Genomic DNA, 27942 nt, shown 5'->3' on the forward strand with positions numbered 1-27942 from the left:
CCTTTATTAAGCTCTATTAGACAAAGGGCACAATGTTCTTTTGTGCCATTTGGACTAATAGTCGAGCGGAAATGTTCCTTTTATATGCTGCCCTTAAAAATCTTGACTTACACTGCATTTCTATTAGTCTATCCTTTCATGACCTGGTCAGCTACACAACACACCTCTACAACACCTTCAGAATATTACGTAGGGCTATTGAACAGCACTTTCCTAATATACCAGCTTATTTTGGCAGCAATACCAACTAGATACCGCAAGCCAGCTGTCAACTTCCGGCAGCGTCTATCAGCCAGCTAGGCTGTTTTACAAGTCTATGGTCTATATCCCATTTAGAGAGTACAGTCTGTCCAAAGACAGGACTAAAGAATTGCCGCAAGCTCGCAAAAAGAAAAAAAAAAAAAAGCTTGGAGATGTTGAAATCCCCATTCTTACCCTTACATATCAAACGTCTATGCATAACCTCCCGCAGTTAAACTGAAGTTAGAACACTACTGGATCTTATAGCGATCTAAGTTTGGTTCACTAGAACTGTGGGAGCTTCAGGTATTGCTGCTGTAAGACAGCCATCCGTAAGTGGTCTTATGAACATGACTTTATTATGGATCAGTGTTGTACAGATCCAGATTACTGAATCCATAGACTGCTATGGGCTCATACAGTACTTCCAATATTATATGGAGGCACACAAAGGTTTTTGAGAACCCGCCAGTGGGCAGTAACAGTGGAAAATAGGGCATCAAAACTAAAGGTGCCCATACATATCAGATGACGGTAGGCCAAACCCACGGCAGATGTCCGGGAAAAGAAGGATCGGGCATGTTGGATTTTAACTTGCTCGATCCCCTGTTCCCACGGAATATAAGCCCTGGCCAGAGGAGTCCAACAGCAGTTTACTCCCTTCTCCCTATTGGATGCATATGCATGTGTATGCGGCAGTCGAGAGGAATAGCGGTCGGCCAAACCTGCGTTTGGTCGCTATCTTTTGTATGGGCAGCTTAGGTGAAAGAGACAGAAGACAAAAGGTCAGTTCACACACAGTTGTTTGGTGTAGAAACCGTGTCGGAATCAGCACCAATAAACACGAAATCGCCCCCCCATTGATTTCAATGGGATGCAAAGAAGTTTTTCTTCTCAGTGCCTTTTGACCACTCGCAGGAAGAAAAAAGCAGCATGTTTTTCTTACCACAATTTCTACCTCTGACCTCCCATTGAAGTCAATGGAAGGCAGAAAATACCCGTGGCACTCGTTTCGGAGTGTTTCTCAGTGTTTTTTGCCCGCAGTCCTAGTATTGGCTTCAATGGCTGCAGTCAAAAAAAATGCAACGAAAGACGCAGTAAAAAAAAAGGAATTCTGAGGCAGATTTTTTCTGACTGCAAAAATAAAACTCCGTGTGAACAGGACCAAATGGTTATTCTTAGTAAAAAAACAAATCATGGCTTGACAAAGTTTCTAAGGAGGATGTACATGACGCTCAGAAATCGCTGTGCAGAAACTGGATCAAGCAGACAAAAAGTGACCACACCATCACAAGATTAATACATAAAGTAAATTAAAGTGTAGCTAAACGTTTGACAAACTTCTGACATGTCATAGAGACATGTCAGAAGTTTGGATTGGTGGGGGTCCGAGCACTGAGATAAAAAGGAACAGCCCAGGAGATAAAAGGTTTACGGAAGCCAGACAATATTACTAGAGTCACTCCATTGAAAAAGGGAAAGAAGCTGCTATAGAGGACTTAGTAATGGTATCTAATCCAATATTAAGAAGTAGGGATTTTGACCTGTTACTCTTATAGTAAGAAGCCCGCCCGAAGGCATTTAAGAGATCCAGGGCACATGGTAAAGTGACAACCGGATTTGTCACTGCCAGGATCACATCGTCGGCATAGAGGCCAATCCTATGTTCCTGCCGACCCACCTTGAGTCCCCAAATCCCAGGACACGTTCTAACTCGCTCCGCCAGGGGTTCCAACATAAGTGCAAAGATAAGAGGGGACAGGGGGCACCCCTGTCTTGTCCCGTTAGTAATACGAAAGGGTTCCGAGAGACATCCAGATGTAAACACCCTGGCAGGAGACCAATATAAAGCCAACACGGCAGATTCAATGAGCCCTGTAAAGCCAAATTTGGTCAGTGTTGCCTCCAAGAAACCACAATGAATCCGGTCGAATGCCTTCTCCACATCCAAGGCTAGAAGCAGATAAGGGGTCCGAGCGAGTTCAGCAGCTCGAATAAGTTTTAAAAATCGTCTCGTGCCATCGGGAGCCTGTCTATGAGAAACAAATCCCACCTGGTCCAGATGAATCAGGTCAGGCAAAAACGCAACCAGACAGGCAGCCAAGATCTTCGCATATAACTCGACGTCTGTTTTCAGCAAGGAAATTGGCCGGAAATTCGTAGGGATAGTCGGCTCCTTGCCAGGTTTAGGCAAAGTAATTATGAGAGCTTCCAGCATTTCCGAAGGGAAAGAACCCTTATCCATCGCCAAATTGAACACAGACGTCAAGTGCGAGACCAATATCGGGGCATATTTCCTATAATACCCATTAGAGAACCCATCTGGACCAGGGGATTTAAAGGCCTTTAAGGACGCAATGGCACGCATAACCTCTTCCACAGAGATGGGAAGTGAAAGGGAGGCAGCCTGATCTTTGGACAGATGGGGAAGAGAGACTGTATCTAGAAACGCAGAAATGTCGGCTTCTTTCGGTATATAGGTATCCTGATCCTGCTGAAGGTTATAGAGAGTCATAATAAGATGTAAACTGATCCACAATCTTTTGAGGATGTGACATTTTCTCACCTTGCGAGTTTAATAAAAAGCTAATTTTTTGTTTAGATCTAGTAGCTTTTATTTGTTTAGCCAATAAAGCTCCCGACCGGTTGTCATGGGCATAAAAATTCATTTGGGTCTTTTTAAACGCATTATCAAATTTTGACAGCAAAAGGATAAGTAAATCAAGTATGCGCAATTCCAAAGTAAACCGAGGAGAAGGGCACATTTTATTTTGAGTCTCTAACATCCGAATTTTAGAAATTAAAGAATTAAATTCTTTATCATGTTTCCGTTTGGCTAAGGCACTCGCTTTAAGGAGAACACCTCTCATAACTGCTTTATGTGCATTCCAGACCATAAAATCGTCCGATACAGATTCTGAATTGATATCAAAATATTGTTCCAGTTCAGTTTTTAACACGTGTTTATGGTCTGGGTGCGACAAAATGTATTCGTTTAACCTCCACACATAAGTAGGCGAATACGAAACGGTTTCATTAAGAGAGAGTGTAATCGGTGCATGATCCGACCAGGTTATCGTACCGATCTCGGTCCGCACCACATCTCGCAGACCCCGATACTCCAGGAAGAACATGTCAATCCTGGAATATGAGGAATGCAGTGAAAAAAAATGTAAAATCTACAACTGATCCGTGATGACACCTCCAGACATCATACAATACCCGTTCCCTTAACAGAGAAGCTATAGCAGATGGAGATCTCTGTGACTTTGCCGAATGATCCAATGAAGGAGCAATAACAGAGTTAAACTTTGTTAATTTCACAAACAATAAGAAATCTCCCCAAAGGGTCCGATATGATAGTATGCAAAGAAAAGGTCACAGAATCCCCAAACACCATCAAAACCCCATGTTTTTTCCTTGTACCATCAGAAGCAAAAAAAAACATTGGGGAATTGAATATGCGTACATATAGGGTGTTTACCTTGAATGAAATGAGTTTCCTGAGCAAAAATTACATCACAACGGGATGAAGTGGCATCCTTCCAGAACATATTACGTTTAAATGGGCTGTTCAGGCCCTTCACAATAAGAGGTATTATGGTTAATCGGCATGATTAACAAAATGAAACGACCAAGCACCAACACGGCTGCAACCGCCCCCCAAACATTACCATACAGAAACCAATTGCCTTTGTATGATATACAAAGAATACATGTTGTAGTCAGGTACAATACAAAAAAAAAGAAAAAAAAAAAGGAAGAATTATAACCAGGCAAAAACGCACTACCGGTGAGAAGGGGGGATAGGACAATATCCAAAGTTCAAAAATGGGCTTAATGAAAAGCAAAAATAATAACAACTGGACCAGGACGCCTCCCAAGTGAAACGAAATCAGGAGTGTTGGCCATTTCTGCTCATGACAGTCCAGTCTTCTTGTATACGGGCCGGAGGTCTTAGACGTTGAGAAGGGAATGACAAATCGACCGGAATGTTCCATTTTCTTTAAATGATTTATACCCTCCTCTACAGACAAGACCATATGAGGGACCCCATTCTTATGGATAAAAAGCTTTGTAGGAAAGCCCCACATATACTTAATATTTGCAGCACGAAGAGAGGAAGCAACCGGGTAGAAACCGCGTCTTTTCTGTAAGGTGGCAGCTGATAAATCTGGAAATATGGATAACTCCGCATACGGAGCTGGAAAAAATCCCCTCTTTTGGCATTTCGCCATCAATCTCCCCTTAACCTCTTAACGCCGAAGGACGGATATATCCGTCCTCTGCAGCTGCTAGTTCGCGCAGGACGACGGATATATCCGTCCTGTGATGGCGCGGGTACTGCCAGTGTACCCACGCGATCAGCGGCAAGAGCACGGCTGTTATACGCAGCCTGGCTCCTGCCGCAACTACCGGAAACGAATCGCGCTCCGATTCCGGCATTAACCCATTAAATGCCGCTGTCAATAGTGACAGCGACATCTAATGTGTTTGACAGAGGGAGGGAGCTCCCTCTGTCACCCCATCGGCGCCCCCGCAAGGAAATCGCGGGTCGCCGTCGGGTTTTCATGGCGGCCGGGGGCCTAACAAAGACCCCCAGGTCTGACTTCAGCAAATGCCCGTTAGGCCATGCCGTAGGCATAACCTAACAGATTGCCTGTCAGTTTTACACTGACAGGCAATAATGCTTTGATATACTAAGTATACCAAAGCATTATATATGCGATCAGCAGATCGCATAGTAAAGTCACCTGGTGGGACGAAAAAAAAAATATTTAAAATCAGTTAAATAAAGTTTGTGAAAAAAAAAATAGTCAAAATCAAATAGAACTACTTTTTTTGCCCAAAAAGTGGTTTTATTTAGTAAAAGTGTCAAAACAAAATCACACATACACATATACGGTATCCCCGCGATCGTAACAACTTGAACAATAAAATGAACACATTAATTAAACCGCCGGATGAACGGCGTCCAAAAAAACAACGGCAAAATTCCCTCTTTTCCCCCATAAAAAATTAAATAAAAGTTAATCTATAAGTTCTATGTACCCCAAAATAGTACTAATGAAAACTACACATTGGCCCGCAAAAATCAAGCCCACATACGGCCACATCGACGGAAAAATAAAAAAATTACGTCTCTTGAAATTCGGCGATGCAAAAACAAGTCATTTTTTTCTAAAAGGCTTTTTATTGTGCAAACGTAGGAAAACATATAAAACCTTTACATATTTGGTATCCCCGTAATCGTGCCGACCCATAGAATAAAGTTAACATGTTATTTACGCTGCATAGTAAACGGCGTAAATTTATAACGTGAAAATTAATGCTGGAATAGCTGCTTATTTTCAATTCTCTCCTAAATTAAAGTTAATAAAAGTTAATCAATATATTATAAGCATCTAAAAATGGTACAATTACAAAATACAACTCGTCCCGCAAAAAACAAGCCCTTATACGGCTATGTAGACGGAATAAAAAAAAAGTTACGACTCTTGGAATGCAACCGTGAAAAAACTAAAAATAATCCTTGGTCATTAACGTGCAAAATGGCCTGGTCATTAAGGGGTTAACCAAATAGAAATGTATACTAACTACAACATCTCGGGGTGCAAACTCAGGAGCAGACCTCGCCTTAGGACTTCTATGGACCCTATCAATAGTGAAGTCTAACGTAGAGCAGGACGGTAGTAATATCTGGAAGATTTGCAAAAAAAATACTTAGCAAGGTCAGGCTGCAAAACCTCCTCTGGAACACCCCGAACTTTAAGATTGTTCCTTCTTGATCGGTCCTCCAGGTCTGTGACCTTATCCCGCAGCCTATTCACCTCCTCCTCAAGCGCAGAGTGAGTGTCAACAAGCTCATTATGTGCAATAGAAAAATGGACCATTTTCTGTTCAAGACGCTCCGTACGAGAGCCAAGACCATCAATATTTGCTTGTAATTGATGAACGACAGAGTTAAAATCTTTAGAAATATCCTTACGTAAGGAGAGTAGCATACCTTCCAGGGTATCAGCAGTCAAAGGCCCTTCCGGCCCTTCATAGGCACACAGTCCCGATGACGTCTCCAGTTCTGCAGGCATTCCAGCAGATTTCAGGCGGGCGTCATTTTTGCGAACCATGCCTTCCCCGCATGGGGATGCTGTATTTGAAATCCAGGCGTCTCACTTATCCAGGGGGCTCCTGTTAGACGAGGCCGGAAATACATCGTGGTTGCCGACATCCGGTCGGCGCTAAAACCCGCTCCGTGTGCCGCGGCCGGTGATCGAGATGCAGCTTCCTGGAAGAACTGGAGGGCGACATCTTGCTCCAGGCCCGGATTCGGACCAAAAAACTCGGTCAGCTTCCGAGGGGCAGCCGGTTTTTGTCTCTTCTTCACCATCCCCTTGAGGTAAGTATCGGGGTAAGTATTTACTCACAATAGAGCCCGAAATTTTCCAGTCCAGTATCCTGGTTTGAGCCGCTTTAGCCCTAATACTTGTGGGAGCTAACTACAATGTGGCCATCTTGACCATCCACCGAGCTCCACCCCCTCCCATTTTTTTTTTGCCGCTGATTCCAATGTGGTTTCTGCGTCAAAATCAGCTTAAAACAACTCGGTGTGAACTGGGCCTAAAAGCTAGCTTAGGTGTCCTTAGGCCTCATGCACACGACCGTAGCCATGTGCACGGCCGTGATTTTCGGGTCGGCCAGGGGCGGAGTGTCATCCGCAAGCCACCCGCAAATCGCGGGCCGTGCACATGGCCGCGCCCATTATTTGCTATGAGCCTGGACCGCTGAACACGCCTGTAATAAGACTTGCCCGTTCTTTCTGCGGTCCGGGCTCCTGGGCCATGAACGGACCGTGGAAACCACGGCCGTGTGCATGACCCCATAAGATTGGGATTTTCGGGGGAATTGCGGCCGCAAAAACACGTCCGTGTGCATGGGGCCTTAGGGATTCTATCTTAATATTGATGGTCCCGCATGTCTTTTGTACTTAATTTTATACTGTATTACTTATCTGTAAATAGTATAGCAATGTAATGAATATGCTCTATGTGCAGGGGCCCATTTATACACACTACTTTTCTGTTGTTCTATTAGTAATTTTAGTGTGGGATCTTGCACATATATTTGATCTGCGTTCAATGGTGCTCGCCTTCTGATAGTGTTTATAGGAATATTCAAGTCAGAGGGCGTTTTGGCTACTTTGGAGGTCAAACTACGCCCGGACGATTGAAAGGCAACACTCCTTTATGGAGAAAGATTGATACTGCAGGACAACAACCCAAAACAGAACCATTTGAAGAACAAGGAAGAGCAAGGTGTGGACCATCCTGGGATTCCCTCCACAGTCACCTAGCCTTAAAGGGGTTGTCCAGTTTGTATTTATTTGTAGATTAGGAAATCATACAGTTTTCTAATTTACATGTATTAGAAATTCTGCTCACATACATTTCTTATAGTGATTGAGGCCCCTGTCACAGTAGAATGGCATAGCCCACGGTATAGTCCTGTGTAACGTATCACAGGCTAACCGAATAGGACTAAACATGGCGCCAGTCATGTGACCACGCACAATATGTTGGAGCAACATGGGCTATGTGAATAGGAACAATTGATTCACTGCCTGTATTCACGGTCTCTAGATGATTTTTAGACAGAGGCAACTGCAGATATAAGAAACGGATGTGAGCAGAATTTTAAATACATGTATATTAGAGATCTGTATGATTTCATTAATAGAAAAAATAAAAAGTGGACAATCCCTTTAACACCATTAAATATGTAATCACTGCATTTAGTTACATCACAAGATATTCTTTTGAGAATCAAATCTTGATGGAACTAGGCCCGTTTCACACCACAATTTGTAAGGTATATATATATATAAAGTGTTAAGTATACAAATATACGAGAAACGTTTCACCAAATATTAGTTGTTTTTCTTTCCTTTAAAGGGAAAAAAATTCATGACATACTCCATAAAAACTTTTGCCAAAAGATCAGCACGTGGCCAGGCTGGGACCCCCCAAGAGTGAGGTCAATCTTTGTTGTGATATCCATACGCCCTAATAGAGCATACGGATAGGGGATGTCTTCTTGTGATAACCCCTTTAATACACCTCACATTGATCGCTTTGAAAGGAGCGCTATGCCGAGAGCTGATCCTACAGACACGGCGCAGAGTCTGAGATCTGTTTCACATCCCTTCCAGAAGGAAACTGATGGCGCAACTGATCCCGTTTTCAATGGAAAGGAGTTGCGCAAATTTTATCACAAGACTATGGCGTTAATGTCCGATATTACCTAATATTTACTCACGTTCTAGATTTCTTGTAAGGCTCAGGGGCTCTACACATCCATCGACATGACAATGGATGAATTGTAAGCCCACCAGTACTGACCCAGCCGGCCTTAGGTTGGGGGCAGAGCTCCTTCAGTGATACATTGGTCCTGATGACCAGTGATACCTGATGACCAGTGTATAAAAACCGCATATGAACAACACAGATGTGAAACAACCCCATATATATATATATATATATATATATAGAGCAGAAAAACAATAATGTGACAAGTTCCTGGCATGGTGAATAGACATTAGTTGTGACAACACGGTGCACGGAGCCTGTACTACTGACAGCAGATACCACAGCTCTTCTATGTCCTCCTCTTATCTCCGTACAGAGACATGGCGGCGGGCCCCATACCTGTCCCCAGCTCTGACTATACAGGAGGCGGCGAGCTGTGATTAGGACATACGGCTACGTGCTCCTCCCGTCAGGCCGCTCCACTTCTTTCCTCGTTCAGGTGGCTCCACATCTACCGTCAGCTGACCACCTTCTCCAATCACTAGAGATTAGCAGAAGTGTCTAAAAATGTGCATGATTGTGCGGCCATTTTTCCGAATGTCACAATGAGAATACACTATTCAGGAGGCTACAACAAAATGTCTCCTAGAATACTCAACATCACTAAGTACAGTTCGTGCTCTAGTTATGCAAAAGGTGTCCCGAGAACAAACAAGCCATTCTCCTCCGTTCTCACGACAATGACGTATAACGAGACAAAATATGGTCCGCGCAACTGTTTTTTTTTTTAATTCCACAAAATATTGTCAGATTCGTAATCAATTAATAAACAATACTAAAGAAAACACAAAATTAGAGTGCGCGGAGACCTGATCCAACGTCTCTTAGAGCATTCTGTCCTTGCCAGAATTAAAGATGGCTGCTGTAGGACTGCATACGTCTACATGACGTCAACCGCTGAGCTACGCCCCATAGAGTTCTCCCCTTGGACGGTCAGCGTCATGTGATGGTGGGACCCGGCGACAGGTGACATCAGCAGGTGGGATGGCGGCAGATTTGACTCCCAGGTTCCGTAGGATCCGTAGTATGGGAGAACTCAGAGCACGTAGGAGAGGTAAAAGCGGTCCGTATAAAGTATATCAGTACGAGCAGTGCTTTGTACAGCCGCCACTATATATGTAGCCATGTCCATTATTGCGTGCGTTACATATGTTTTTCCTTTCATTTTTTTTATTGGATTTGAATGCATAATACAGGATAAAGAAACGTGACCTTGCCACAGTACAAAGGTTACAAACTGGTGGTCAAAGGTTACAAACTGGTGGAGCATGTGAAACCTGATAACTTGAAGCTCCCGGGTTCAATGCAACTTCTGTAGGTCACAGGTCACGCATACTACAGGTGTCATCATATGGGGCCCCCTCAGGCATAAGGGACTGGGTTCAATAGCACCCTCTGCAGTACTGGTGGTAATGCTGTCAGGGGCCCAAATTAACCTCTAACACCCCCGCCCTTGCATGGAGCCCCTTAGGGCCCTATTTAACCCCTTGCCTCTGAGGCCATTTTTAGTTTTTTCATTTTCGTTTTTTTCCTGTCCTCCTTCCAAAAGCCACCATATTTTTTTTCTGTCGATCTAGCTGATTGAGTTTTTTTATTTGCGGGATGGTTTGTAATATTTCACCGCTCCGTTTATTATACCATATAATGTACGGGGAAACTGGGAAAAAATTCTTTGTGGGGTGGAAAGGGAATAAAAAAACAGCGATTTTTCGTTTTTACGGCATTCACATGCAGTAAAGCGGACGTTCGCTTCATCCTGCGGGTCAACATGATTATGGCGGTGCTAAGTTTACATAGTTTTTTTTTACTACTTTTTACAAGGATAGAACTAATTGTTAAAAATACAATTTGTTTTGTCACCATATTCTGAGAGCCATAACTGTCTTTATTTTTCTGTCGCTTGAGCGGTCTGAGGGCTTATTTATTGTGGAGCGAGCTGTAGTTTTTGGTACTATTTTAGGGTACATGAGGCTTTTTTTTTTTTTTATCACTTTTTATGGCAATTTTTGTAGTGACCAAAAAAATAAAAACCCGCAATTCTTGTGTTTTAAATGTAATTATTTTTTACCGCGTTCACCTTGGGTTAAATAACGTTATATTGTAATAATTTAGGCGTCTATGGACGCGGCGATACCCGTTTATATTTGGATTTCTTTATGTTTACAAAGCTATTAAGGAAAAATAGGATAAGGTTTTTGGTCTTTTTTAAAAAAAATTATATATTCTGCATTGTACAGTCTTTTTTTTGGGGGGGGGGGTGTTTTTTTTTGTCCCCCAAGGGGGCTTGCATTATATATTACAGTCCTAATGTATTGCAATATGTTGTGATTTTTACAGGCTCTTATTAAACTCTGGCAGGGATTAATAGAAATACAAGGATGGCAAACCTGGGGGCCTTCATTAGTCCCCAAGCTGCCATGAGAACCATCAGCACCCCGCTGGGGGGGGGGGGCGATGAGCAGTCGAAGTGGGCCACCCCTCTCTTTCTAAGGGTATGTGCACACACACTAATTACGTCCGTAATTGACGGACGTATTTCGGCCGCAAGTCCCGGACCGAACACAGTGCAGGGAGCCGGGCTCCTAGCATCATACTTATGTACGATGCTAGGAGTCCCTGCCTCTCCGTGGAACTACTGTCCCGTACTGTAATCATGTTTTCAGTACGTGACAGTTGTCCTGTAGCGAGGCAGGGACTCCTAGCATCGTACATAAGTATGATGCTTGGAGCCCGGCTCCCTGCACTGTGTTCGGTCCGGTACTTGCGGCCGAAATACGTCCGAATATTACGGACGTAATTAGTGTGTGTGCACATACCCTAACAGCTAAGATGCTGCTGTCGTGATTGAACATGACATTTAAGTGGTTAAGCGAGCGGGATCCCTCGTTGCAGTGAAGTGTCGTCTGTAACAGGCCGCTACCGGACGCTTCTGACCTCCGCTGTATATAAATGGCGGGTGTCTGAAAGGGGTTAATAATAGGCTATGATGTGCAAACCTAGTTTCCAACATGGTGCTCTTCATTTCACATAAGTGTAAATTCAGAGTCCAAACAATACTTCTCTCCCTTGTAGACCTACTAACTATATGGGCCTGAGAGGCTGCATAAAGATCAAATCATTCCCCTTTACTTCAAAATCCGTGGTTCACCGTGTTCAATAAGATGTTTCACAGCAAGAAAAATACAGTTCTAGTTATATGCAGTTGCAAATGGTTTCCGTTTGTCTCCGTTCCGTAAGGTTTCTGTTTTTTAGCGGAAACAATAGCGCAGTCGACTACGCTATTTCCGCTAAAAACCGGAAACCTTACGTAACGGAAATCAATTGCAAGGGAAACATTACCATTAACATCCATGGCAATGCAAACGGAAGCTATGGTTTACGTTTGTCTTTCCGTTCATGGGTTCCCCCGACGGAAAGGTCTGACGGAACCCATCAACGGAACCAGACGCTGAGGTGAACAAGGCCTTTATTATTATTTGGTTACATTTATTTTTTTTAATCCTATGAGGGGATAACCTTTTAACAATTTTATTTTATGCTTATAATGTGTTAGCGTACTCCCGTATGCTAATACATTATACTGTGTCACTGGGAAGTTGTGTGCCGTAACACCAGGCATACTCAACAGTCAGCCCTGAGGTCCTTTCTAGGACCCCGGGACTGACTGCAGAAGTGTTCGCCATTCCCTGATCGCGCCACCGGGTTTCCTGTGACGCGATCGAAGAGGGGAATCTCCTTTGATTATGCCACAGTCCTCGGGCTTCTCTAAGTACAGGAGATGTTGGTTACAGCTCCTGCTTAGAGGATGAGCGCTCATAAGCCTTTTCTACAGCGACGCCAAACAATGTCGCTGTATGTTCTGGACCTTCACTGCCCACCATCTAAACAGTGGGCGGTTAGGTGAGCTTTATATATTTTTGCTTATTTTTTAGTCATGTCCTATTTTTTTTTTTTAATATTGCAGGCTACACTGGACCCTTCCAGGCAACACACTTGTGGAACAGTATTATCCAGTCACTGAAATGTCAAGTAGAAGTAAAGGATAGACGGCAACACTTAAGAACATACCCCAACTGCTTTGCAGGCTCCGATGCCGTGGACGTTGTACTTTGCCATCTTATGCAGAATATGTATTTAAGCAGCTATGATATTTCACGTACTAAAGGAGTGCAGCTGTGCCAAGCCCTCATGGACCACAAAGTCTTTGAACCTGTTGGTGCAAAACTTTTTAAGACTGAAACTGAGCTTGTCTTTGAGGACAGTAATAGTCATTTCTATAGGTTTCTAAAAACCAGAGGTGCTGCTGAATGCTCCCCAGGTGAGAAGAGCTTTGGTAAAGAGAAGAGGCGCTCAAGGTTAGTATTTGTTTCTTACTTCTTTTCATATTTCCCTTTTTAGAGCTTTTTTTTTTTCTCTCTACATTCACTGGGTGATCGGCTTGGTTGGATGGAATAGCTTTCCTAGTATATCTTCAATTTATAGTCCCCAAAGCGTCAAAAACAGTACAATAAAATGCCTGGAGACATGTAAAAGCTAAATTCCATAGTTCAGCACTCATTGCCATCAACTAATACACGTTTAACATTTGTTGAGTTGGTCATATTGAGTAAACAACTTTTCCCATATGCTCGGATATGCCATCACTCTCAGATCGGTGGGGGTCTGATTACTGGGACCCCCCATTGATCCTAAAATTGAAGGGGCTGCAGCGCTGGTTTAAATGGTCAATAATTTTTCATCAAACTTTGCGTAAATCAATAGTACAAGCGAATGTAAGACTTTGTAATATACCGCAATAGAGAAAAAGGCATTTTTCTCCACTTATAAGGCCCTACCCCCACTGCCCCCCCCCCCCCAACTCACCCCCGCTACTAACTGTTCACTCACTCTGAATTTACGGCTAAATTCGTCTCCTCAAGACGAGACAGACTATCATATCACTGAGAGTTCAGGTTACAGCAGCCCACAGAAATATATGGAGGGGGAGGGGAGAGCAGGAGGTGAGTGAGTGGCAGAGCTACACATGCTGCAGCAGCTTCCTAGTAAGTGTTATATCTTACCCCAGTGCTGGATTCTCAGCTACACTGCTCATTACTGCTGTATGATGTCATCTATATATATATATATACATACACACACACATGTTTCCGTCCTCTTGCTTTATATGCTTCATACAGTTGTATCACTATGCTTGAAAAAGGTCCTATAGCAGGACGGAAATGGTGCAGCTTGTGTTGACTGAATAAATCACATGCTTTGCTACTTTGGAGTGCTGTGGGATTTCTTCTACATATATATATATATATATATATATATATATATAATTTGTATGTAACTGAGATAGGTGAGCAGATTCTCCGATTTCACTGCTCAGATTACTAAATGCATTGTAGTCACATGCTTTTTTTTTTACCGTCACATATAGGACTGGATGTGTTGTAACAATCTGCAATCCATCAGCTCTGGACCCTGCAAATGAGAAGTTAAACCAACTACTTCACTGTATTTCTGAAATTCCCAATGCACATCTAAACCAAGATTTCAGTAAGCCATCTTGCGCCCCTTCTCCTAAAGGTAAAGTGTCCAACAATGCTGCCGTGTGAGATGTACGTTTCCCTATCTCTTCTCACATACAAATACACCTTTTTATGTAGATGTGTAATATTTACAGCATCATTGTTTCTATCCTTTAAAGATGTTGAAAATGTGTGGAAACAGCAAGTGATGGTTCGGCTTCTTCAGCTAATTCACATTCCTGTCTTGGAAGGCATCTTGGACTCCCCAGTTAAGGCAGATTACAAGAAGCATTTTCCTGATTTGATTGTTTCAAACACATTTCTGGACAGAGAAATTCTACAAAGTCTAAATTTACCCAAGTAAGTGATTTGAAATATTAACTTTTAGTAAATCTAAATTTATGAAGGTATTGCATGAATAGCAACCCCCAATATGTTTTTTGTGGGATATTTTTTGTGTTTTATAATTTTTTTTTATTTAACGGGCTGCTTTAAACCACTTTCAGTGATGCGCTAATACAATGGCTGGGCTTCAAGGAAGTCAGAGTCCAGGTCATAGTTCTGTAAACTTCTAAGAAAAAGGCAGGCTGCTATTTACAACAGTAGTTAGCATTCTGGTTTCTCTTTTTAGGATGGACGCGTGGCTTGCTGCAGCAGTTGAGTGTTTGGAGTATTTTCCTGATGAACAGATTGTGATGCTGAGCCAGCAGTTATCTCAGACTAATGGAAATGGTGAAAATCTGGACTTGTACAAGAAGATGCTATTTGAAGTTATTACTAAATATTACTCCCAGGAAAGGGATCCGTTTTTGGATTGCCGTATGATTAAAATTTTAATGGGAATTATTGAACTTCTGGGTGAGAACTACCAATCTTTTGTGTTAGTAGCATGGAATGAATTAAAAGTGGGACTAGTAACCAATGGGGAGGTATTCTGTCATATTCTCAGTACTCTTTAGGGAATGAGAGCCAACATCTAAGCAGCTTGTATAGGTAATATTACTGTTATAACAGTCTTCATGTGCTGCATATACCTGTTCTGGTTCTTACAAACTTAGTCAAAATGTAAATATTCTCGCCAAATACAGTATCGTGTACATTAGAATTTGAGGAATTTTCAATAAGGCATCAATCTTACATGATGATATCCGACACAGCCGAACGTAGTGCTACAGGCTCCATTGTCCTGCTTTTTTCTTTGGAGGATGTCGACATGTCCAGTCCTAATCTTTGGCTGTTTGTTTACATAAGGGGTTTATTCTGTACTTGCTCCATTTGCACATGTCCCTAAAAGCTGCCTGACAGTGATTGTGATACTGTGTGTACACCATGCATATTGGCCATGTAGTGTATGTGTGAGCCATACATCATGATGGATTTTGTTGTATGATGAGGTACAGCAGCTATCGTTTTACTGCTGAGCACATTTTTACTGTATCTTTTAAATGGAAACATTTCCAGTCCAGATAAACCACAGAACTGTAAGTGCAGGCATGACCTGTCAAAGCCTGAAACTGAAGTCCACTGTATTCACCTTGCAACTAATTTTCTGTACTTGTAGCCACTATTTCTGCTTTGGGTTATCTCTGGGTATTATGACAGTCTGAACCAGTGGAATCGTCTTTTAATCCACCACCATTACTGTAACCACTATCTGTTTTGTTTTTTTAATTATTATTTAATAGGTGCTAATTAAGTGTTTTTATTGCAGAAAATAGAAAGCAAAGTCAAGCTCTGGAAGCCGTCCAGCTTTTCCTAAGATTGCTAATGCCACAAGCGCGAGAGGAGTTCCGTCGCTTAATAATTTTCCTGGTAGCAGCTTCTGAAAATGATTCCTACCGGCTGCAGAAGCAGGTATGTAGAACGTCTATTCTTTGTGGCTCGTAGTGATGCATCTGGACCTGTGTTCCCCCAACCAGTTGCTTGAAAGCCATGTGTGGCTCTGAGGCCTGCTGCATATGTCTGGCCAGCTGTTGGCGACTCCAGCTCTTATTGTTCACTAGTGGCACCAGGGAAGTACCATAGGGGTATATATTACTACATCAAATCTTTTCATCAGACTTGTTCACTTTTTAATATTCAGTGTGACTTGCACAAACTTCTGTATTTCAAAGTGGCTCATAAATTATAAGGCCTTATTCACATGAACGTTGAATATGTCTGTGTGATGGCCGTTAAAACAATGGCCGTCACACAGACCTATGCAATTCAATGGAGTCGTTCAGACATGCAGTGTTTTTCACGCAGCGTGTTTCCGTTGCGTGAAACTCGCTGTATGTCCTAATGTGCTGTTTTTTGTGCTGCTTGCACCTATTGAGGTCGATGGGTCCTTGAAAATCACGGACAGCACACAGACACACATCCGTGTGCTGTCTGTGATTCATGCACAAGTTCATAAGAAATTAAGAGAAAAAAATTTTAAATAAAGAAATGTGTACATAAACAGACATCAACAACTGATGCCACACGGAACACACACGGAACTGCAACGCGTGAGAAACGTGTCCGTTTTTTGCGGACACAACTGACACGTTCGCCTGAATAAGGCCTAAGAGGTTGGGGTGCATCTCATCTAGATGCTAATGTTGTAGACATACTTTTAGATACTCCTATACAAGTTTTTTATGTCCAGAAACGATTGTAAGTAAGCTGTGGATTAAAATAAACGACTACATTTCCATTTATTACTGAAGTATGTAAATCCAATATATGGGTGGTGAATACACGTGGCATGATGCACCTTAATGAATAAAGCCATCATCTTGTTGATTTGCCTCAATGCTATTTAGAAGTCTGAGATTTCCCTACTATGTTTTTATTTGTCAAACACAGGATAGGATACTGAAGTCTACAGCAAGTTACCAAGTCCTTATTCTTTGCTGTAAAATTAAGTTTCTATGTTCGCAATAGCTATCTTAAAATGAGATGAGCGATAGCTTGGTTAACTCGTACATTTTCTAACGTGATGGAAAATCTGTGAATGATAACCGTGGTTGTTGCGCATTTGAAGTTGACTGAGATTATCCTGACACAGACTTTGGCTTTGACTATTGATGTAATTAGTGACGTCTCTAGCGAGGTGATATCACTTAGGGCTTATTCAGATGAACGTGATATACGTCCGTGCAACGGACGCACGGACCTATATTGGTCTATGAGGCCGTGCAGACAGTTGCGTGATTTTTACGCAGCGTGAGTCCGCTGCGAAAAAACTCACGACATGTCCGTTCTTTGAGCGTATTTCGCACATTACGCACCCATTGAAGTGAATGGGTGCGTGAAAATCACACGGAAGCACTTCCGTGGGACGCGCGTGATTCACGCAAGAGCTGTAAAACTATGAATGAAAACCGAAAAGCACCACTTGCTTTTCTGTTTACAAACATCCAAATGGAGTGTCATAACGATGGCAGCTGCGCGAAAATCACGCAGCCGCGCATCTTACCGGGCTGCCGCATGGAGCTGTTAAGTGCCTTTTGCGCACGCAAAACGTCGCGTTTTTTGCGAGCGCAAAACGCACACGCTCGTGTGAATCCGGCCTTAATGTGTAGAGCTCTGTAGATTATCTGCCCAAGTGTTAAAGCGTACCTAATTTTTCAGGTGACTTTTCAGAGTAAGCTGTCCTATGTGTGTACATGAGAAATCACACTATTTCTGGTCATTAAAAGATTCGTATCCGAGATTGTTTTTATCAGTTCTCCCCTCTGCAGGCTCGATCTCTAATTCTCAGTGATCTCTGAGCCAGTGGGGCGGGACCTAACTGCTATCATGTTTTCTATACACTGCAGGCTGCAGCAGAATGAAGGACATTATACAGCAGTAATAAGTAGTGTAGCTGAGAATCAAGCACTGGGGTGAGAAATAATACCAGAATCTGCAGCACGTCTGTGTGTATCTTTCTCACTCTGCTCCTGCTTCCCGCCCCCCCCCCCCCCCCCAGACTTATATGGACAAAGCATCTGTCTCTTCCTCTGCTGCTCCCCTTCCCTTCTCCATGGACTTGTATTTTCAGGCAGTGAAGTGACAAACCCCCACCTGCTGCAGTCCGTCTGCTCTGTAAGTAGGAATGGATTTTGATTGACAGCAGGGGGTGGACAGCAGATTACTGGAAGGGGAGACACCTAGTGGCTGTATCTTCACACAGAATTTGCATTGATAAAACATCTAAGCTTTAACAAGTAAATTACAAAGTTGATCTATATCAGGTATACTATAAGATCAGCATAAGTTGTTTGAAAAATTGGGGACCATTTAAACACTGTGAACCCCATTGCTGCTGAGTCCTTGGTCATTGCAGGATTGCTTGACCACTCAGTCCAGCCTTTGTATAAACAATACTGCCAATGGTTGAGAGTAGATCTTGTTCCCCTATACATGGAAGTATTAAATGATCACTGTTATTTCAACAAACTTTGCATAAATTGTACAAGCCAATATAAGACACTTTGTAATATATCTTATTAGAGAAAATTGCCTCATTCTTCACTTATGATCGCCCCATAGAAGATTATGCTCAGGGGAGGGAGAGGGAGGCAGATGGAGGGAGACACACAAAGATGCTGCTGCAGCTTCCAGTAAGTGTTTTCTCACCTCTGTGCTGGATTACAGCTACACTTCTAATTTCTGCTGTATAATGTCCTACATGAATGCCTCTGCTTCTAAAGAATGTGTTACAGTGAGAACGGTTTTCTGCGTGTGGGGGGGACATCCTAGCAGGAAGTCTGCAGCCCTCTGGAGATGAGGTACGCTCTAAGATATTAGGTCATAAAGAGCCATTCATTTTTAGGCTTCTTTCACATGCACTTTTTTTTTCCATGTATTTTTATTGAGGTTTTTTTATTTTGTACATGTGTTTTTACTGTTTTTTTGAAGTTCTATAGAGAAGCCTATTAAGAACACTAGAATGAACACCATACATAAAGCATGCTGTGTTTTGATAAAAACGCCACTAACCCTTAAAAACAAAATGCTGTTTGTGTAGGCTTTCCCATATCTGGCTACAACGTTTTTTTTCCTCTCTTCTAAACTGTGTGTGAAACCAGCTTCATGGAAGGAACCAGGTGCTTTATGAATGTTTGCTGAAGAAATACTTATTATTTAGATCAGAATACCATACTTTATTTTTTCTTTTTTGCAACTTGAATAATAACTTCAGTCTTTATTGTAAACATAATGTTGTGATTTGTTTTTTTTCCAGTTTGATAACAAAATAATGGTGTTAAAAATATTCACGAAAGTCATTGTTCTCAACCCGACAGTATCAAGAGGACAAAGTGAACAATTTACATTGTTTTTATTGGATCATTCAAGAGACCTCTTCAAAGTAAGTCTGTTTATAGATCAGAAAACCCATACAAGCTTTTGTTGATAGCACTGTACCGGACCGATATACATACAGGAAATGTTGTAGTCGGAATCTCTTTAGGCTTCGGGCCTGTTACCCTAAGCAACTATATCTCAGCTTAGAAGGAAGATATGAAAGCCCGTGTTTTGTTTTTTGTTTTTTTTGGACACTTTAAAGGGGTTTTCCCATGAGACATTTATGACCTATCCACAGGATAGGTCACAAATGTCAGATCGATGCGGGTCCCATCTCTGAACTGAATGGTAGTTACGGAAACAGCATAGCTCGCATGCTGCTTCCGTAACTGCCATTCACTGCTATGGGAGTTACGGAAACAGTGTAGCTCAGCTGTTTACGTAACTCGCGACTATATAACCTTTTTCATTGTCGCAATTCACCTCATTCAGCTGCAACACAGAGCGGCTGAATGGGGTTTAGGGGGCCCCGTTCTGGAGATAGGTGGGGGACCTGTATCTATCGGACATTTGACATATCCTGTGGATATGTCAAAAAATCTCTCTCGTAGTTACAACCCCTTTAAGGACTATTTTACATTTTCCCTCTGGCAGGAAGACTAAGAGACTACATTGAGCAGAATTTATCAGTATACTAAATATTTATTAATTTCATAGCAATGAATATATGTGGTTTGTGTTTACACAGACACCCATGGAGCTACTTGACCTTGTTAGTACAAAGTTGAGAAGCCTGCAGAATGGAGGAGACCCAGATGAACTTTCAGGTATTCAGGAAGAATCTTGCCAGTGTGAATAGCTTTAACCTGTATATCTTAAACCATTTGTGGGCTGCGTGGAAATAGCCAGTCTTAGGCTGGGTTCCTACGGGTCGGATACGCTGCATAAAAACTGCGCAGCGTCCAACATGGAACTCGCTTATGTACGAAAAAAATCGCACCACGCACCGCGTTTTTTCGGATGGAATTTCCGCTGCGGGAAGCAGTGCTTGGGGGAAAAAAGTAGACACTTACCCCCTCCCTCTTTTCTGTGTGTAGTCTGTCATCCTACAATGACATCGCAGGCCATGTGATGCTGCAGCCTGTGATTGGCTGCAGCGGTCACAGGGGATGAAAGATCATCCCAGGCTGGATTGCAGGAAGGAGGGCGCTCTGGGAAGGCATGATTTTTTTTTTTTTTTTTACAGAGTTGCGTTTTTTGCAGTACTATCGCTGCGGTTACGTTGCAAGAGTCGCACTTGGCTTTCTGTAAAAAAAAAACACAAGTGCATAAATTGACATGCTGCGGAATTTAGATTTTGTCCGTCAATTTATTAATTCAAATTTATTTATTTTTTGGTCAACTTAGTTGTATGAGGGCTTGTTTTTTGTGAGACCAGGTATATATTTAGCACACTTTTGGAGAACTTGCTGATTAATTTGTATTAATTTTATTTTTTTTCTATGAAACTTTTTCTTTTTATATTCCATTTTATTTATTTTTTGTCCCACTATTGGATTTGAAGCTTTATAATTTATAAACGTTTATAATGTTTTGAAATACTTGGTATTTCTAACCATCCGTGCCTGTCCGTGATATACTGACAGATAGGCACATAATGATGGCAGGTCTGGGGGCCTTTGTTAGACTTCTGGCTGTTAAATGACACCCTGCGATCACAGCCTCTTACTTCTGTGAAACCACTTAGGTGCCGCAGATGCTGTTGATATGGTCGCGATATGGGATTTCATAATATAAGTTAAATAAGATTCTGCCTGCCAGGGCCGGATTGGGCATCTGGCAATTCTGGAGAATATGGGCTTGTGCACAGAGGGCTGTCTAGCTTCCACCCACACAGTTATTAATAATCGTTAGGGTCTTGGTTCGTGGGTGTGGGGCGGCACCAGCAGGTTTCACAGACTTTGTTAGTTAAGAGAAAAGAAGAAAGGCACTGCTGTATTCTAAACCAATAAAAGCAGCTTTGGACCCGGAATGGGTTAGAGGTGTGAGTAATGCGGGTGCAGCATGGGGCCTAGGTGTTAGTGCTTCTTGTGCAGCATATGACCTAGGTGTGAGTGGCTCATATAGGTCTTAGATCTGAGTAACGTGGGTGTGGCATGTGTTTTAGGTTTGAGTGGGCTTTTTTTTTGCGGGACAAGGTGTAGTTTTCATTGGTGGTATTTTGGTGGACATGGGACTTATTGATTAACTTTTTTTGTATTTTATTTTTTTCCATAAACTTTATTTAACGGTTTTACTTTTTCTTTTATTTTTTGTCCCACTAGGGGACTTCACTATGCGATCGGCTGATCGCTTATATAATGCTTTGGTATACTTAGTATACCAAAGCATTATTGCCTGTCCGTGTAAAACTGACAGGCAATCTATTAGGCCATGCCTCTAGCATGGCCTAATAGGCAGATGCTGAAGGCAGACCTGGGGGCTTTTGTTAGGCCCCTGGCTGCCATGGAAACCTGACGGCGCCCCGCGATTTCTTTGCGTGGGCGTCGATGGGGTGACAGAGGGAGCTCCCTCTGTCAAACACATTAGGTGCCACTGTTGCTATTGACAGCAGCATCTTAAGGGGTTAAACTGCCGGAATCAGAGCGCGCTGCGATTGCGGCAGGAGCCAGGCTGTATATAACACCCGTGCTCCGGCCTCTGATCACGTGGGTACACTGGCAGTATCAACCCGATCAGCGCGACGGATATATCCGTCACTATGTGGGAATGAACACCTGCTTGCAACGGATATATCAGTCGCTCGTCGTTAAGGGGTTAATGAGGGAATTCAGTGCATAGATTAATATTTTAATTTAAAACTATTTCAACGTATAAATATGCATGAAAACTTGGATCTTTCACACTCCGTCTCGTAAATTAGAGGCAAATGAACTCTACTCTTAAAATGAATAGATATGCAAAAAAAACATGGACTCTTAACACAGGTATAAGGAGCACATGGGGGGGGGGGGTCTGTTTGCCGCTAGGCAGCAGTTTGAATATACCTTTATATATCAGTATTACTGTATGATGACATTAGTCGTATGTACAGTATATGACGTGTGTGTATGTATATATGTGTATGTACAGTGAAGGAAATAAGTATTTGATCCCTTGCTGATTTTGTAAGTTTGCCCACTGTCAACAGAACAGTCTAGAATTTTTAGGCTAGGTTAATTTTACCAGTGAGAGATAGATTATATAAAAAAAAAACAGAAAATCACATTGTCAAAATTATATATATTTATTTGCATTGTGCACAGAGAAATAAGTATTTGATCCCTTTGGCAAACAAGACTTAATACTTGGTGGCAAAACCCTTGTTTGCAAGCACAGCAGTCAGACATTTTTGTAGTTGATGATGAGGTTTGCACACATTTAGATGGAATTTTGGCCCACTCCTCTTTGCAGATCATTTGTAAATCATTAAGATTTCGAGGCTGTCGCTTGGCAACTCGGATCTTCAGCTCCCTCCATAAGTTTTCGATGGGATTAATGTCTGGAGACTGGCTAGGCCACTCCATGACCTTAATGTTCTTCTTTTTGAGCCTCTCCTTTGTTGCCTTGGCTGTATGTTTCGGGTCATTGTCGTGCTGGAAGACCCAGCCACGAGCCATTTTTAATGTCCTGGTGGAGGGAAGGAGGTTGTCACTCAGGATTTGATGGTACATGGCTCCATCCATTCTCCCATTGATGCGGTGAAGTAGTCCTGTGCCCTTAGCAGAGAAACACCCCCAAAACATAATGTTTCCACCTCCATGCTTGACAGTGGGGACGGTGTTCTTTGGGTCATAGGCAGCATTTCTCTTCCTCCAAACACGGTGAGTTGAGTTAATGCCAAAGAGCTCAATTTTAGTCTCATCTGACCACAGCACCTTCTCCCAATCACTCTCAGAATCATCCAGATGTTCATTTGCAAATTTCAGACGGGCCTGTACATGTGCCTTCTTGAGCAGGGGGACCTTGCGGGCACTGCAGGATTTTAATCCATTACGGCGTAATGTGTTACCAATGGTTTTCTTGGTGACTGTGGTCCCAGCTGCCTTGAGATCATTAACAAGTTCCCCCCCCCCCCCCCCCCGTGTAGTTTTCGGCTGAGCTCTCCCCTTCCTCAGGATCAAGGATACCCCACGAGGTGAAATTTTGCATGGAGCCCCAGATCGATGTCGATTGACAGTCATTTTGTATGGCTTCCATTTTCTTACTATTGCACCAACAGTTGTCTCCTTCTCACCCAGCATCTTACTTATGGTTTTGTAGCCCATTCCAGCCTTGTGCAGGTCTATGATCTTGTCCCTGACATCCTTAGAAAGCTCTTTGGTCTTGCCCATGTTGTAGAGGTTAGAGTCAGACTGATTAATTGAGTCTGTGGACAGGAGTCTTTTATACAGGTGACCATGTAAGACAGCTGTCTTTAATGCAGGCACCAAGTTGATTTGGAGCGTGTAACTGGTCTGGAGGAGGCTGAACTCTTAATGGTTGGTAGGGGATCAAATACTTATTTCCCTGTGCACAATGCAAATAAATATATATAATTTTGACAATGTGATTTTCTTTTTTTTTTAATATATAATCTATCTCTCACTGGTAAAATTAACCTAGCCTAAAAATTCTAGACTGTTCATGTCTTTGACATGGGGCAAACTTACAAAATCAGCAAGGGATCAAATACTTATTTCCTTCACTGTATGTGTGTGTGTGTGTGTGTGTGTGTGTGTGTGTATATATATATATATATATATATATATATATATATATATATATATATATATATATACACATACATAAACGTGTGAATTATGCTGCTCTTAGCAGTTTGCGTGTATTTAGTGATTTATTGAATATCTAAGTAGCACAAAAGCAAGGCAGCAATTCTCAGAGCATCACACTATGTAAAATGTTTTTGTATAGCTGTAAGCTGGGCCCGCGACCGCGCAAACATATTGCATGTACAGGAAATGCCAGGGCTGATCTTTTGTCCCAGTCCGGCCCTGCTGCCTGCATTCACTCCTAGAGAGCTTATAACCTTACTTCACTGTTTTATTGAGTTCATTGTACGAACAGTATGCAACAAGTTTCTCTTGGTGGCTGCAGGCAGACAATATTTTACCATTTAATTCTGTCTATGTATGTGATCTGGAGCTCTGTATCAGAGAAATGGGACTCCAATTGCTCCAGAAATTTGCACAAGCTGTTGGACTCCTTCAGATCCTTACTCATTTATGGTATATCCACAGGATATGCCAGAAGTGCGGGGGATAGATAGGTGCAGGTCGCAGAGAGAGAACGAGGATCACAGGACTCCCGATAGGTGTGGGTCCCAGTGGTGGGGCCTACACCGATCATCCATTTATGGCATTTTCTGTGCATATGCCATAAGTGTGTAAGATGGAGTTACCTTTAAGAATAGTCTATAAGAATTGCAATATTTGCCAATTAGTAAAGTTCATGGATATTCTCAAAACGTCTGTTTAATTGTTTTCCTTCGGCAGGCTTTACATTTTGTCAACGTTTAACCGTTAAAGAATATGAAACACAGAGGTATAATTACACAGGAAAGGAAATACAGCAGTTAATAACAATGGTGGATGGGAGTTTTGCCATTCCTGAGAAGAAAAAGAAGAAATTAATGAAAGAATTCCAGAAGTTTCATCCTTCAACCTCCAGCAACTAACTTCCCACTAATATGCTTTGATTAAATAGACTTTTGCACTATTAGTAAGTGGTCTGTGCCTATTTATGTGGTTCGGTTTTAGCCAGCGACATAAAAATATGAGATTGTGATGTATTCAGGAGCGTTTGCCATGTTTTTGATATACGTCCAATGCAGGACACTTATGAATTATTGCAAAACATGACAAGTGCATTTCCCTTTCCATATAAATACTGCCCCAGTCATTAATAATATTGTTTTCAGATTTTAATGCAAGTCTCTTACCCAGAACTTCATTGTATGTTAGTACTTTCCATTTACTTTGCTTGATTGTAATAAGGGGTTGTCCGGGCACGACCGTTTTTTTCATACTGATGCCCTATCCACAAGATAGGTCATTAGTATATGGTTTGTGGAGGTCAGACACCGGGACCCTGCACAGATCAGCTGCCTCCTGACACCGAATGTCTGTGCTGAAAGCAGATAGCTCCAGTGACACTATAGCGGCCGTGCTGCAGTACTGCAGCTCTGCTCCTATTCAAATGAATAGCAGCAGAGTCGCAGTTCTGCAGCACGGCCACTATGCAGTGCACGGAGCAATCTGCTTCCAGCACTGAACACTGCATAACATCGATGCCAGGAGGCAGCCGGAACAGCTGATCGGTCCGGGTCCTGTGGATAGGTCATCAGTATGAAAAACCAGTCTGTGTCTGGACAACTCCTTTTAAGCTCTTTACTACTGACCTACCTAATGTGTTGTTTTTTTATGTATTTGTTTAGAGAGAACTTTGTTCTTGTACTGGGATGGTTTGTCACTTTATACTTTGTGTAACTACTGATTCTAAAGTGGAGTCAGGCCTTCAGAAATCTGCTTATCACGTCTCTAGAAACCAGTGACATTACTGAGTACTAGTACCTTGTGTCAGCAATAAATGGGCTGGCAGGGGATAAGGGTACATGCTTGACTGCCTTCACTTTGAATAAGCGTTGTATATCATTTTTAACCTGAAAATGTGAAATACTGTGGATCTTTATATTTTATTACCATGTATATCCAGCCATGAAATGTGTATGTTAAATGCAGGATTAGAAAAACATGGCTGCTTTCTTGCAGAAACCGTGCCACACTTGTCCACAGGTTGTGTCTGTTGCAGTACCGCACACAACCTGTGGGCAGGTGGTGCACTGTTTTTTGAAGAAAGCAGCCATGATTTTCTTCTGTATAATACTTTTGCCAAGTATCTACACGATAAAGGCATTGGTGCTTTGGGTTTCAACCAACCTGAAGACCGATTCTTAACAGAACATATGGTTAAACTGCTTGCTAAGTTAATTTCTTGGCATTTATCATATTATTTATAGCTGGGATTACACTTTAATAATATACTAATTAATTGTAGCTATAGACTAAAAAAAAAGAAAGTCTGTAAATATAATACATATGTAGCAATGAATTTTATGGGATAAGTGCAATTGTACGTGTGTGGGAATGTAACTGTAAAATACTTGTCCTTTTTTCTTTCATATGATAAATTATGGGCAGATGTGGTGTATTAATCAGAAGTTTAAGCAGAACATTGTTAACTACTTGATTGGTCAGAATAGTGCACACGTAAAGTGTGATCGGATACAATGAAGGTATGTCATTCTTGAAGAAAGATACTACTTCAATATGTTGCAAATTATGAATTACAATAGTTTTGACGTTGTATCTTCTTATATTGCAGTCTTAAAGGGAAAATGACACTGTTTTAAAGCAAATTTTTATTTTAAATGTTTTTTTTGTTTTTCATGTCACGATCTGTATTTATAAAAAGCAAATTCTGAATTCTTGCAGTTTTCACTCTTGCCACTGAGCCTTAAGGTCCTATTACAGGGCCCAATGAGGGCCGTAAAAACGAGCGCCGATCGAGACAGCTCGTTTGGCGCTTGTTTGCGCCTTTTCACAAGAAGCTATGTATGGGGACGAGTGCTTATTACTCCGATCAGTCGTCCCCATACATTTCTATCATGTCGGCAGTGCATCGCCCTGTTTGTGCTGCTGACAACGATAATATTTTGTACTGCGTAAATTATACAATCAGTCGATGATCGAGCATTTGGTGGTTCATCGGCTGACGGTTGCTCTGTTTACACAGGGCAATTATCGGGAACGAGCGTTTTGTGAAGCCTCTCTTGCTCGATAATTGGCCGGTGTAAGGGCCCTTATAATAGACTGACACTAACTGTTCTGTAGAGATCACTTTTCAGCAGTCATCTCATTATCATTACAGGCCGAATTACAACGAAAGGTAGCACCTCTATTATAAAATGAGGCAGATAACACAGGATCCCCACCATTGACTATGGTTGATGGATACAGCTCCCCTCCTCCCTGCATAGTGACCTCTGCCCAGAGCCTGCCTAGAAAACTCTCCTATAGAAGTCATTGAGTCATATCCAGACCATTGTTTCCTATTGCCCATGTGACTTCTGTAAAGCTCATCTCTGAATACTGTTAACTCAGCCGAGTAGCTGCTCAGACATGTTGGCCGCACCCGTAATCATGTATAGAAAATAATTTAAAAAAAAACAATTGGAAAATAAAAACAGATGAGAAAAAAAATGTATATGTTTCACTATTTTCTTTTAACTAGTAACTATATAGGTGATACATTCCTGCTAAGAATTTTCAGGGACCCTAAGCATTTTTTTAATCTGGTCAAGAAATCAAAGAAAATTAAAAAAAATGAATATATATATATATAAATTATTTTTTTTGTCGACCTGATGCGGGAGGTGCATGCTGTTTTGTTTAAATGGGGCACTTCTGGTCCCTGGGCTTGCCAGAGCCGCAAAGACTACATTTCCCATAGTCCATTGTGCAAGC

The 27942-nt window shown here is 42.0% G+C and overlaps 2 protein-coding genes across 3 annotated transcripts in view; one reads left to right on the plus strand and one right to left on the minus strand.

Moving 5' to 3' along the window:
• SCYL2 (SCY1 like pseudokinase 2) overlaps nt 1-9156 on the minus strand; it is a 42917-nt gene extending 33761 nt beyond the window's left edge. The window contains exon 1 of one of the 2 annotated variants that reach the window (XM_075856704.1): nt 8943-9156. The gene's annotated coding sequence lies outside the window, so the exon portion shown is untranslated. The remainder of the gene's footprint in view (nt 1-8942) is intronic. The other variant, XM_075856705.1, reaches the window with a different exon arrangement.
• Nucleotides 9157-9457: 301 nt separating this feature from the next.
• DEPDC4 (DEP domain containing 4) lies at nt 9458-25561 on the plus strand. Its single transcript, XM_075860076.1, has 9 exons — nt 9458-9657; nt 12568-12958; nt 14029-14177; nt 14299-14479; nt 14751-14977; nt 15831-15973; nt 19317-19442; nt 20127-20205; nt 24913-25561. The coding sequence occupies exons 1-9, from the start codon at nt 9588-9590 to the stop codon at nt 25092-25094; spliced, it is 1548 nt and encodes a 515-aa protein (XP_075716191.1). The 5' UTR covers nt 9458-9587; the 3' UTR covers nt 25095-25561.
• The last annotated feature ends 2381 nt before the right edge of the window (nt 25562-27942 follow it).

The sequence above is a fragment of the Rhinoderma darwinii genome, chromosome 3 (genome assembly GCF_050947455.1).
Source record: "Rhinoderma darwinii isolate aRhiDar2 chromosome 3, aRhiDar2.hap1, whole genome shotgun sequence".
Classification (NCBI taxonomy): domain Eukaryota; kingdom Metazoa; phylum Chordata; class Amphibia; order Anura; family Rhinodermatidae; genus Rhinoderma; species Rhinoderma darwinii.

Coding starts and splice junctions, on each gene's coding strand:
- DEPDC4 (XM_075860076.1), top strand. CDS start 9,588: ATGGCGGCAGATTTGACTCCCAGGTTCCGTAGGATCCGTAGTATGGGA. Junction 9,658..12,567: donor ACTCAGAGCACGTAGGAGAG/GTAAAAGCGGTC, acceptor TTAATATTGCAG/GCTACACTGGACCCTTCCAG. Junction 14,978..15,830: donor GGGAATTATTGAACTTCTGG/GTGAGAACTACC, acceptor TTTTTATTGCAG/AAAATAGAAAGCAAAGTCAA.